This window comes from Mauremys reevesii, linkage group 2 (assembly GCF_016161935.1).
Source record: "Mauremys reevesii isolate NIE-2019 linkage group 2, ASM1616193v1, whole genome shotgun sequence".
NCBI classification, from domain to species: Eukaryota; Metazoa; Chordata; order Testudines; family Geoemydidae; genus Mauremys; species Mauremys reevesii.
Genome location: NC_052624.1, coordinates 249,856,604 through 249,869,676, shown reverse-complemented (window position 1 = coordinate 249,869,676; position 13,073 = coordinate 249,856,604). Strand labels below are relative to the sequence as shown.

The following is a 13,073-nucleotide window of genomic DNA, read 5'->3' as shown; positions in this document are numbered from 1 at the left end:
GGAACTGAGATTTTCATGTAAGCCTAAGATTGACTTCACGAGAATAAAAACTGCTTGCATTCAATAGATCATTTTTATATTCTCTTCCACTGCCAGAAATGTTCATAAGCTAATGCAACTTTTGATATACTACTAAGATTAGTAGAATTAGACTTTTGGACTTTTTGTTACTCTTTTGTTAAAACGACCATATTTTACTTTAATGTGCATGGTTCAAACTTTTACAAGTGACACAATGACCTCTCCAGCTTTTAGTATCAACAGAGGACTCCAACTTAAATCTTCCTAAATGTAAACAGGTATGTGAGGTGGTACATTTCTTTGATCTTGAGTTTACTCAAGCCACTTACCACAGACATGTCTCTAGTTATTGTAATTTTGATAGATAAGCTATTTGGAAATCACTAAGAGTACAATGATTGGACAAAGTGACAGGGTGCTAGTTAGATAACATCAATTAGAGAATGGGCTGCCTGATCTAAAGTCCTTTGCTCGCTGCAAAGCAATTCACCGGGTGCAAGTTTGCAGACCCCTCAGATAGCTCTCAGTTTGCAGTTCCTGCTGCAAATATCAAGATAAAGCAGCCACTTAAAGACTAAGAAATTGACTGGAAGTGTTACCTTTATAGCCAGGCATTTCTCCTAGAGCATGGAAAACTCTGAAGATCTCACTTTGTATCTGGCACTAAGTGTGCACATGGGGGCAAATGCACCCAGGAATAATTCCACTGATTTCAATGGAGTTACATCAGGGGTGCATCTGACTCAATATGTTTACCAGACTGACATATGCTAGCTAGCCCCTAACTGGTTTTAAAATGATCTTAAGAAATGGCCACTGGATTAATGAAGGAGCTGCTGATTTTGAATGATGAGAACTGGTGTATTTTCCAAATAACAAATGAGATTGGGGAAAAAGAATGTTCAAATTTCCCCCTATTCTTGTTCTCTAAAACATTGTATCCCCAAAATGCATGTAATATGAAAGCACTGTAAACCTTCCTCCAGTTACACACACTTCTTCCACCTTTTATGTGTACATCATTTCCCAGAAAAATGTGTTTGTATTGCTGCCTCCTTGTTTGTAAGAGACCTGCCCACTGTTGTGAACACTCATCATCTCTTTCATTTCAGTCACATTTTTAACTCTTTGTATTATAATGCCAGGCTATGAAGCTTCCTTAACTATATGCTGTGGAAGAGATGTACTTTTCAATTCAGTTCCATTTCATTAATCGTTAACAGCTGCTCATGCTTGTTGACTTCAAAATACACCAACACCCCATTGCATAAACAGGAGCTGTTCATCCATTCTTTGCCCTTGTACAACTGTTAACACATCTGAAGAAACAAAATAATTCTTTGTGTAGTACTAAGTTCCAGTATTATGTGACTTCATGACCTCTTTCACCCAACCTACAGAGGTCATGCACTGCAACTGCACTCTCAGAACAGAAGTTACTGCCTTATTAAATGTAATCCACCTAAATCCTTGCACTAGTAAATTACTTACTGTAATACACTTGAGCAATGTTATAAGGTAATAATGAATAAGAGCTTACTCCAAAGAACTTGTGGTGTGCTGCACACACTTCTCTGATGAATTCAGGCCCAGAGGACAAGACAGCAGAATGGAAACTGCTGTGACTATGATACATAAAATTATTATTTATATTGTGCCCAAGACAATACTACCACAATCCATATAATAAACAACAGTACTCACATCTAACTGACTTTTGGTACCTGTGATTGGGTCTCATCAAGCTTCCCCAGAGAAATGTAGGGGAGACTTCCTTTTGGGGGTACTCCCACTTCCATGGGGTAGCTGGACCCATGCAGCTCCCATCCTCCCTCAATCATGTGGTCTCAGGAGAGGAAGAAGTTCCCAGGGCAGAGCAAACCCAGGAGCAGAGACTTGCCCCAAGCAGAAGCCAGAATCAGCAACTCGGATAGAGATGCACACATGAAGCCTGTCTAGGTCTCTCCAAATCTCCTAGTACCTAGAAATGACTATCCTTTGAGGGCAGCTGGCCCTATGTGGCTCTATCCCTCCCCACTCATATGTGGTTGGCAGAAGCAGCAGGTCCCAGGGTGGAACCAGCCCAGGAGCACAAATTTTTTACCAGCAGGAGCATGGGGGAAGCAGAGGCTCAGTTAGGGTCACCTTTACAGTTCCTGGACAATGATGAGGTCATCAGAACTACAACCTCTGTAGTTTGTACCTTGGACATCCCTGCCCCCCATTTATTGTCTGTTCATTCCAACTGCCTCCTGTTCTCTTTCACAGGCCCTTCATTGCCAGGCCACTCTCCTGTCCTCCCAATACAATAAAAGCAAACCCCATTTCCCTTCTTTACCACACCAAAAAAATTGCACAACCGCTATGACATCTGCCAACCATCAACCTGATTACTCTGCTTTTATACTGTATCCCTGCTGACTGAAAAAAAAAGTGGTATTTTTATAACTACAAAATGTGTGTTCAGGGCAAGTCGAAGTTCCTTGCCAGGAACAAAAAGAACACTCCAGTGGAACAAATGCTCAGAGTGATGAACAGTGTTTGGAGTGAAGAGAAAAGTCAAACGGCATAGAATCTATGTAAGCTGTTCTTTTGCTCACAGTGAATGTTAATGCCACTTGTTCTGTATTTCATTCAAGATACATTCATTTAGATCAATATGTTACAGGAAAAAATCCTTCACTATGAAAACAATGCATGTGTCGCTATTCAGTTAAAAGCTGGCAGTAGAGACATAAACGTACTTTTGTCAGTTGTGTGACACAAGTGTTCTAGTTTCTGAAAATATGGTCAGAAAGTGGTTGCCTTGCTGCAAACATGTGCTTTTTTACTGAAATGAACGGGCCCACTTGTGAATACAGTTAAGCATGTGCATAAATATTTGCTGGATTAGGATTTTAGACTGCAAGATCTTCAGGATAGGGACTGTCTCTTACTTTCTTGTATGTACAAAGCCAAGCATAATGGAGCCCTGATCCCAATGGATGCAACTGTAATACTACTGCTATTATGGTGAATAATAAAGTTTAGAGAGACAAGGTGGGTGAGGTAATATCGTTTATTGGATAAACTTCTTTTTGTGAAAGAGACGAGCTTTTGAGCTTACACAGAGCTCTTCTTCAAATCTGGGTTGTCTGTAATGGAAATCACAGCTTCCAAAAGCCAGGCTTTACATTGTCTAACTAACTACAAAATTATTAGTTTGTTCATGCTACATTCTACTAATACTACTAAACAAGATTGCTCGCTAGCATGAAGTATAGTGTGAGTGGAGTGTACAGTCCTGCTTCAGTTTTTCTGAAACGTCTGTTTCGCTAGGGTTAGACAGCTGTTCAATTACTCAAAAATGTTCCATTTCATAAAAAGGAGCTGATTCAATGCGGTGTCTTTCACCAGAGCCAACATTTTTGAAACTGATCCCATAGCATCAATATTCTCTCTCACATAATTATTAGTTTTTATTTAAGGCATGATAGTGTGATTAATTCTATACAAAATGCAAAAGATGACATGGCCCCCTGCACTAAGGAGTTTATCATCTAAATACCACAATCTACACTTTTATATTTTATATACTTTTATATTGAGATCTATAACAGAAAAAATACCTAGACTCTTTTGATATCAAAAATATGACAGAAAACACCCAGCAGTCTCCTTGTAACTAGAAAATAAGAAAATAGCGAGCCAGAGATAACAATCAAATCAAACAACACCCTGACAGTGCTTGAGTCATTTAAAACTAGACAGAACGAAGCACTTAAGAATGCACTGTGGGGAACAACTTGCACTGAGAAGGAGACAGAGTACATGACTTTGGCCCTGATTCAGTAAAGCACTTAAGCACGTGCTTAAGTGCTTTGCTGAATTGGGGCCATAATGGGCTAGATTGTCAAGCAAGTTAGGTGTGCAAATGTGCACTCTTTTTTCTGTAAAATTACCACAGATACATATGTAAACCAGATAATTGTGCACACACATGACTAAAACTGGCCATTTGCATATGCAATTACCCAAACTGTCTGCATATTTGGGGTGACTGGAACACACTTTATGCTGCTTTGATCATCTGATCCTATAGGTCTTTTCCATGTTTTTTTTTCATTTCTATTAATCTATGCAATCATTGAAATTATTTCTACGAAGGACCTAGAAATCCCTATCTTTAGATTCATTCTGAATGCTTCCTGCTTGCGAGAGAAAAGAACACAGCAGCACCACTTCATTTCACTTCACTGTACAAGAAAGACACTGGAGGTATTTTTTTAAGCGTTCTATAAATGTGCTGGTAAAGCAAACCAGCGCTGCAGCACTTTACTCCAACCAAATCTGTTTTGGATGGATTTCTAAAATCCCTAAAACTGAATGGTCAGGGGAGAAATGTCATTATGATGTATCTGTAACAGCTGGAATTTATGTGTATTATGTACATATCTTAGATGCCTAGTGTTTGTATACTTAATAAGAGAATCAGTCTTTTTGATGTTATTAAGAAAAAAAAAATCAAGATTTGTGTCTGATACAATTGTGATGTCCGCTGATTCCTCACTGATACTGACGAGCTCCATATTTGTCAATTCCCCTAGAGTAACCACAGGTATTTATTTGGGAGGTTAATTATTTCTGTTGCTAAGAATAGTAGGTATTACTTTAGCAGTGAAGAATTTGTAAACAGAACCATGGAGACAGAGAGTACAAGTTCCTTATTCCTGGGACTGTTGAAATTTTAAAATAAAACAGCGCTGCAACTGCAGTCTAAGCCAACATGTAAACTGCTGCTCTTCTTCCGTATTTTGAGGAACAGCAGCAATTAAAAGCAAGACATTATTTGGTATTTAGAGGAGTACTGTTTAAGTGCAAAATTAATAACCTCATATTTCCAACATAATGTTTGAGTTCTTGGGTAATCAAGGAGGCTCCAGTATTCTAATTCCTGCTATTTTCATAAACCCAGAAGTATCCACATAACCACTGTAGCCTTTCAAAAAGATATTAGGCTACTTAGTGCACTGTGCCTGGATGTATGTGACAAGTGTGGTGTAATCCACTGGTATGTGTGTTTTACAGGTTGCCTGTATGAGCCAATCCACAGAGGATATTAGTTGTTACAGCCCCCAAGGACAGAGTGTTGGCTCTTTAGCTCAAGTTGTAGCAGCTCTTGCTTTTAGCTCTGCAGTTCCCCAGTTCAATCACCTCTGTGTTGGCCAAAAGGGTGGCCATCACATTGGCCCGTGGTCTTATTTGTGACTGAGCTAAGATCACTAAACTATTTCTCACCAGCATCCAATGCTGGACTGACGCAAATTGAAATCTTATGTTATGTTCTTATGCAGCTACTCAACTTGACTGTCCCCAGCCCAATAAAAAAAAACTTTCTCTAAACTGCCCATGATTTGCAATATCTGTACCAGTTTACTATTGGGTAGTGGCTACTAATATATGAAATTGCTGCTTCATGCACATTTTCTCTCAGGACACTAGCTTGCCAGGTTACAGGCATTATCAAATGACAGGGCTTCATATCATCTACTGTTTTTGCTTAAAATAATTTTCAGTAACTTAACCTGAACTTGTAACATTTTACCACTTCCTCTTTGGGGCTTTCAGGGTTGCGGTTGTAAATTTAGGAGTTGTGTATAGTCCTGACGATTAGGAACGAGGACAAATCCTGTCAAGCTCGTCTCTTCTAACCTTTTGCTCTGGACTGTTTTTCAGTCACTTTGATCTCTAAGGGATTCATACTCCTTCATATGCACTAAGGCACCTTGCCAAAGAATACAATTTGGCATTCCTTTGCTAGTGTGACAAATAGAAGTACCCTACAAAATCCAGTTCCTGAATGCTTTAACTAGAAAACTTCCTTTCAGAGATTTTCCAGAGTGGTTTAGTTTTCAAACTTTTATGTAATATTTTGAAATATCCATAGTGATCTTCACCTCTGACCAAACCATTTGGCTGCTTGACTAATATAATTATACCGAGTCAGGCCAATCTGGCTTTCTTTGCAAAAGTAGAATTCTTCATCAAAGTTTACTTGACATTTGCACTACGTTCAAGTGGTTTTCAAACAAAAACAAGCATCTCTGATATCTATTGTGCAGTAGAAAACACAATCAGTTTTAGAAAGTTTTCCTATTACTCACTGGAAAGTAAATATCAGAATGATGACGTCTTTGTGCTGATTTGCCTACAAGCCAGCATGCCCAATACAGGATTATTCTTTCATTTTGAGCTATACATCATGTACCAATAGAAGTGTTTCACAAGAACAGCATGAGAATATGAAGTTATTCTATATCTGCAATTATTATTATCAGGAAAACCAGTATTTAAACTCACCCTAATTCTGGATAAACAGAAACAATATCTCGTATAAGTAACTCTGTGGCCATTTAAGAAAGTTTTGGCCTTTGTGTCTCTAACCTGCATGCAACTGTACAAAAGACTGATAAGTAGTTCATAAATATCCAGTACAACTATAGTAAATTGGTAACAATACGTTACCTAAAAGGCTGATGCCTAAGCGGGAAAGCCCCTGTCTCAGTCCTTCTCCCAAATTCTCTGGAAGCTGCCTTCTCCATTCTTCTTGTCTGTTATAATGCTCCTCATCCAGTGACAGACGATCCATATTCCGAGCAAGACTTGTTGCAAGATTGGTAATTGATGTCAGTGTACCTAAAAACACGTAGTTATATGTTTGAATCTGGATCAGACTGTTTTAGTCTAAGTCTCACTGAAATATGCTTACCAACAGAACAGCAATTCAACTGAATAAGTTGCCCATGTGTAACATACATTTATTATTATTTGTTAAGCAACATCAATGTGCTTCATCAGTGCACATCATACCGTTTACATTGCCCTTCACCAGGCCTGCCTTACTAGTGACAATCACAGCTCATCCACATATCCTTCCCTGGTTCCCAAACTATTACAAGTCTGACATGAGCATAACGGGGATGGATGGAAAGGTAAACCAAGATTCATAAAATGATCCTATAAGAGCTTCTCTTGTATGAATCTGAATTGCTAGCAAACAGCTAATACTTTGTTTTCTGTTGCTGACCTTGTTATGCCACAAGATGGCACTGTTTATGTATCCTTGTAAAAGAAAAGCTGGCTGTGTTTTAAATTCAGATCTGCCTTCACGTCAAAATGTACTTACAAACGTTATGACAACTGCATCTACATTTTTTTTAGAAATAATAAATATGATGAGGCAACGTAGTGTAGAATTTCTTATGTTTAGCAGAAGTACTGAACACCTTTAATATTTCTGTAGTTATCACACGGAATAATGGCCAAGCCAATCTTGGTTTCCCCAATGGGAGGTTTAAAATTCTGAAGTTTCTGAAACATTCTAGCATACTGTAGTCAAGAAGTGATCTGTTTAATACATAAGACATTATATATGAGCTTTGTTATCCTCCCTGAATTTCTTTGCAATCTAACAAGGCAAACAAAGCTGCAGGCAATTTCATTTTAAACTTTAACACATTCTTTAACAATGCATGACAACACGGCAGAAATAGGAGCAATGAAGTGAAAGATCTACCTTTGGAAATGTGTTTAACAAATGATGTTGTTCCTCTGGAAACTCCACTGACAAATGCTCCTGGGCCTCTGGTCAGCCCCTCATATGGGAGCCTAAAGAAGTCAGCTATGCCATTCCCTATACTTCGCACCAAGCTAGCTGGGCTTCCGAGAATTTCTAAAGATCCGACAACCCAGCCTGTGTGGAGAAACAAGACAAATGTTACATTCACTAAAATTGTGGAAGCAGCACTTGTGAAAAAGTTATTCCTTAATTCCCCCCCCCCTTTTTTTTTTACACTAGAATTCACCACATTATGAACTTCCTCTGAGCAAAACACGGGAAATAACTCATCCACTATGAATTCAGAAATGGCAATCTTTCATACTTTGTAAATCAAAGAAATCCCTTTGGCAAACTCACAAATAGCTTTGGAATGACTTCCTTCCACGAGCCTCCCGTATTTCTGCTAAATGTGTGCGTGGAGAGATGGAGGCTAGATTGAAACAACTAGGAGCAACAGTACTGGAGGCTTAGCTTGTTTTGCAGGCAACATAGTGATTTCTCATCCTTATGTGAGAGAATCATGACAGCCAGTTTACAGCGATTCAATGTACAGACTTATGGGAGCATGGAGGTCAATTGCTTGATGGGGTGTTGGAAAAGGGGATGCAGATTTTTGACAAGTGCATGAGAAGTTATTTTTCATCCAACCCAACCCTTCTGAGCTGATCACTTTCTTCTTGAGCCTAGTTCTAGCCAGACAAATGTCTTTTTCTCAGTACAGTTGTGTAAACAGCAATGACATATACATGCTGATTAGATTACTCATAAGGGAGTATTCCTTATGAATATCCCAGGAGAGGTATCTGGATCTGGTTTCCTATATAAATACAGGGTTGCCAGAGGCCAGTCTGATGGCCACTGTATAGTGCTCTGTTGTGAGTCTTACTGTAAATCTGGTTTGTAGGTCTCTTCTTTTTCAGGCTGGTGGATTGGCAGGAGGTTATTAAAGAGATGGTGCTGCCATAACTGTTGTTTCCAGCAACCCATCAAGACTATTTCAGAAACAACAATATAGACTCATTGGAAACTGCCTGCTCTGCCAGTCTCACAATCACAGATTTCAGTTAGGGCTGCCAGAGTTACATGATACATAATAGAGACAGAAGAGTAAAAGAGGGACTGAACTGCCTCTTGTCTTCCTACTGAGGGCCATGAAACTGCTTTGCTCTCCTTATTCCCACCCCATCATTGTGGGTTACTGTTCTCCAGATTCTTTCTTCGTTACCCCTCACAGCCATTCCTAAGTAAAGCTGAATCATGAAACTGAGCAGAGAGAAAATGTTACTCATGTGAAAGAAATGAATCTCGTGCTATCATTTTAAGTTCCTGGAAAATCTATTATTCTTGCAGAATCTGTCCCCCATTTCAGCTTTGTCAGTTGAGAGGTACAGTACACTCCAGATAAAAAGCAGGGATCATAGTGGAAATGAGGGAGAGGCTGGGATGGGTAGAAAAACCAAAACAAAAAACAAAAAAAACCAACCCAAGTACAGTCAACTGGCAACTCCAGGAGACGACCTGGAATGAAAACCTTCGGATGCTGGCAAAAGTACTGCAGTTGCTGCCCTACAGAGGTGTCTCATTGGCAGCCCTCTCTTATTGAGAGCTCAGGGGAACTCTGTGCTCCAGCATGGGCTTGCTATCTCGCTTCAGTGTAATATTTCCATAAAAAAGTATTTGCCACTGTATAAAGTGATGGAAAACAGGATGAAGCTGGCAGTGGTGTACAGATGGAATGTATGCGCCATCCAGGGGCGGCTCTAGGCACCAGCAAACCAAGCTGGTGCCTAGGGCGGCCAAATCTAGGGGGCGGCAGGCTGGGCCGGTGGACCTGCCGCAGTCATGCCTGCGGGAGGTCCACCGGAGCCGCGGACGACCGGACCTGCCGCAGGCATGACTGCGGAGGGGGCGCTCCTCCCGCGGCTCGGCTGGACCTCCCGCAGTCATGCCCGCGGCAGGTCCGCTCGTCCCGGGGCTCCGGTGGACCTGCCGCGGGAGCTCAACCGGAGCCGCGGGAAGAGGGGACCCGCCGCGGGACCGAGGAAGGGCGGCGCAGCACACCGCGCTGCCTGGGGCAGCCTATTTTCTAGAGCCGCCCCTGGCGCCATCTGCTCAGGATCCTTTCTGATCAATAATGTTGCACTGATCATTTACATCTACCATATTTGTGCATTTCAGAATTTTTTGAATGTTTTAGGAAATGGAGTCCTTCCAGGAGCTGCTTCTCCCTCAAAGACCCACCATCATCAAAACAATGGTTCTCCAGGTGAGGAAGAATGGATGCCGATCCCTGAGAAATGATTGGTGCTGATCTGATCACTGACCACAGATTGCTTGTGAATGACCTAAGATGGTCCATCCCACAGAGGGTAGAACATGTAGCCTCTCCACAAAACTGACAGACCCTGCCAGTCTGAGGTGTGGGGTACTGAGCTTGCCTCAACTCTGCTCACACACTGCCAATCAGCTTTTTCAACTATTACGGATAGGCAGGGCTGAAACTGTTTAAATACAAAGTTCTAGGACAACCTGGCATTCCAGTGACTGTGCACTACAGTTTGGCTTTGAATAATGAGCTGTTGGTTCTGGCAAGGCTGGGAAGGCAGCAAGCTCACCTCGGAGTGAGAGAGAGGGAGAGAGAAATGGAGGTATTTTGCATCATGAGCGACCCTTTCTGGCCCATACACTGGAGTGAACCTGATGGGCTCTCAATGGATCTTTATCCAGCATCTTGCTTAGAGATCAGATCACCATGACTCAAGCCCTTTTAATGAAGGAGATAAGTGTGGGAGGAAGTGTGTGTATATGGGGAGAAATGAGGAACTGAGCAGAATCCACCAAATTCACAAATTCTATATTAGAATTGCACAATGTTTCATAAGCCTTATTCTACTACTCATCAGAAGGCACTTAGTATTTATATCTACTAACACGAAATAACTATTACTACAATGTCTTAGCAAAGATCCACTGTGTTCTCTTAATAGGCAACCTATTGGGATACATTTTGGCTAATAAAATTCAAAATTTCCATATGACTTTTGCTAATGTAATGTGACAGTGTTAAACAACATTTTTAACCAGCATTCCCTTCAAACACAGCCCAAGCCACCAAAGTTGTCATTTCCGGTTAATTATTTGGAGGATGTGGGATGGCTAACTCCAAATCCCAAAAGTGACCATTCCAGTCCATAAGCTTCCCCTACTACACTGCTACCTGTAATATGGATAGCTGGTGCATGGAGGTAATGGGCATCTTGTGCCACTGCATTAGTTGGGCTGTAATTTGGCTCTTAATTTAGCAGGAAGTTAAATCTCTCCTTTAGGGGCCTGATTTTAAAAAAATGTTTACATGCAAGTGCACCATTATGGCATGATCAGCTCCGCAAATCAGATATTTGCACATGGGAAAGGCCAGTTAGACATCTCATTGGCTATATTCATCTATAAATACCTGATACACATGCACAATCATGGTAATTGTGCATGAAAATGTGGTACATAATTGTGTACACACTTTGTGCATGTAGCAAAAGCGGAAAAAATAAGATTTTGGAAAATCTGACTCTAGAGACTTAGGAAAATAAATATGATGTTGCAATAAGTTCTACATTAACTGTGTGTGATCATTTACAAATTCCCAGGCCTATTAAGGTGTAGAAGAGACAGACACTTTATTATGAATTTATGAGAGACAGAATTTTAAGAATGCATCCATTAATCTAAGAGGCTAATTGCTCACTATTGATTCTGTATGGGAAAAAGTCAGTACAGCAAACTACATACTTCATGGATCAAAGGACAATAAACATCTGTGTGCCAGTTTAGCATGAAGGCTCTATGAAGAAGGACAGATTCCTAATCATAAAGTGCAGCCAAAAGGTTTAACAAGAAAACAACATACAGTGGTATAATTTGCTCTGAATGCATTGCAACTTATTGAATAATTTGATTAAATAAATTCCTTTTTGTGAGTTCCTGTTAGGAATTCGTGTTTTGATTCTGATTGTATTTATAATATGAGACAACAAAAGCCAAAATGGATAGAATACATTACAATAGTTTTTACAGGGCTTTGGAAAAGTCTTCAGGTGGCCAACTAACATTCACCACAGCTTTAAACGTACATCAATTTCTGCCCCACCATTTTATTTGACCCCCATCATATTGCAGAATATCAAATATTTCTTAGATTATTATAGTCATTTTGCAAGACCATCTAAAGCACAAAACAACAGATCTGACTGTAGTAAGTAGCTTGTGAGAGAATTACTGGATACTGGTACATAATGAAAATGTTACAATTCTAAGCGTAAGGAAAAGACACTGACCTGCTCTGAACAGTGCCCCCGCAGCGTAATGCATGGCCAAGGCATGGATGAGCTGTCTGGCTGTGGTGTAGATGGGTCCTCTTTCAAACACAGAGAAGGAGAGAGGAGTGTGATCTGAAGCTATATACAGCTTTAGTGAAGCATGGATACTGACCAAGAGGTTAACTGGTTGTATTGCTAACTTCCTTAACTTCACTGGGTCGACTAAAGCTTTAGCATGCTGTCTCACTTGTTCAGGCAGTATCTGGGTAATAGTTGAGGTTTTCATGCAATGACCAATCACTTTGCTGTCTGGAAGATATGTATCAAATAAGGTCTTAATGTAATAAACAAATGTGTCTTCCACATACAGCCTCGCTGGTTTCAGTTCGAAGTTGAGGTCATTAACGCAAAACAAGAAATTCTGTTCCTCTGATAAAGTGATGCAGAGTTTTATGAAACAGTTTTCCTTATATTCGTCCAAATCTTTGTTGGATAAAATGAGGTTGTTCACTTTGGACCACTGCATGGTTTCATTTTTCTCTCCCTGGCACAGCAGGACTGCAAAATGGAAACTGGATTTATTATACAGCTGGTTGTCCAATTGCAAGTCTCCACAATATATTTGGAGACTATAAAACTGAAGAAGACCTTCGGAGGTCTCTCCCTGGAATTCATGAGACAGGGATCTCAAGTAGCTGGCTACTGGTGCCATGTTAAGGAAAATGTTGTCCGCTGTAAGCCGCAGAAGTTCAGATGACATTTTATGGTTTGTTATTTCATCAAACACTGCAAGGCTTGCCTGGCTGATGAACATTTTAAATATAACGGTCTGCTCCTGAGGTCTAGATAGGAGGAAAGGAAAACATGAGTTTGTAATTTTACTTGATTTGACCTGGCATCTTGTTTTCCCAAAAAAGCTAGTGCTGCTGGGTGATCAATTTCTCAGGGATTAATCCTTAATTATAGCTCAAATAAAAACTCTGCAAACACACATTCCTCTCTTGTTGTAACATCTCTGGAAGCCGAGAATTCTGAGTGTTATAAATAGGTGATGTTATAATTAGAGTTGAATGGATTTGAGAGCCAAGTTTTAGCAATGCTCTAACAGTGGGAGAGAGTCTTCTAAGGAAGAGTGTTAT

The 13,073-nt window shown here is 40.3% G+C and overlaps 1 protein-coding gene across 11 annotated transcripts in view; it reads right to left on the bottom strand.

Moving 5' to 3' along the window:
• VPS13B (vacuolar protein sorting 13 homolog B) overlaps positions 1-13,073 on the bottom strand; it is a 917,098-nt gene that overhangs the window by 15,901 nt on the left and 888,124 nt on the right. For all 11 annotated transcript variants that reach the window (XM_039522049.1, XM_039522043.1, XM_039522052.1 and 8 more), the window contains 3 exons: positions 11,953-12,776; positions 7,577-7,753; positions 6,526-6,696 (listed from right to left, as the gene is read on the bottom strand). In XM_039522049.1, the coding sequence (XP_039377983.1) occupies positions 6,526-6,696; positions 7,577-7,753; positions 11,953-12,776 (1,172 nt within the window). The remainder of the gene's footprint in view (positions 1-6,525; positions 6,697-7,576; positions 7,754-11,952; positions 12,777-13,073) is intronic.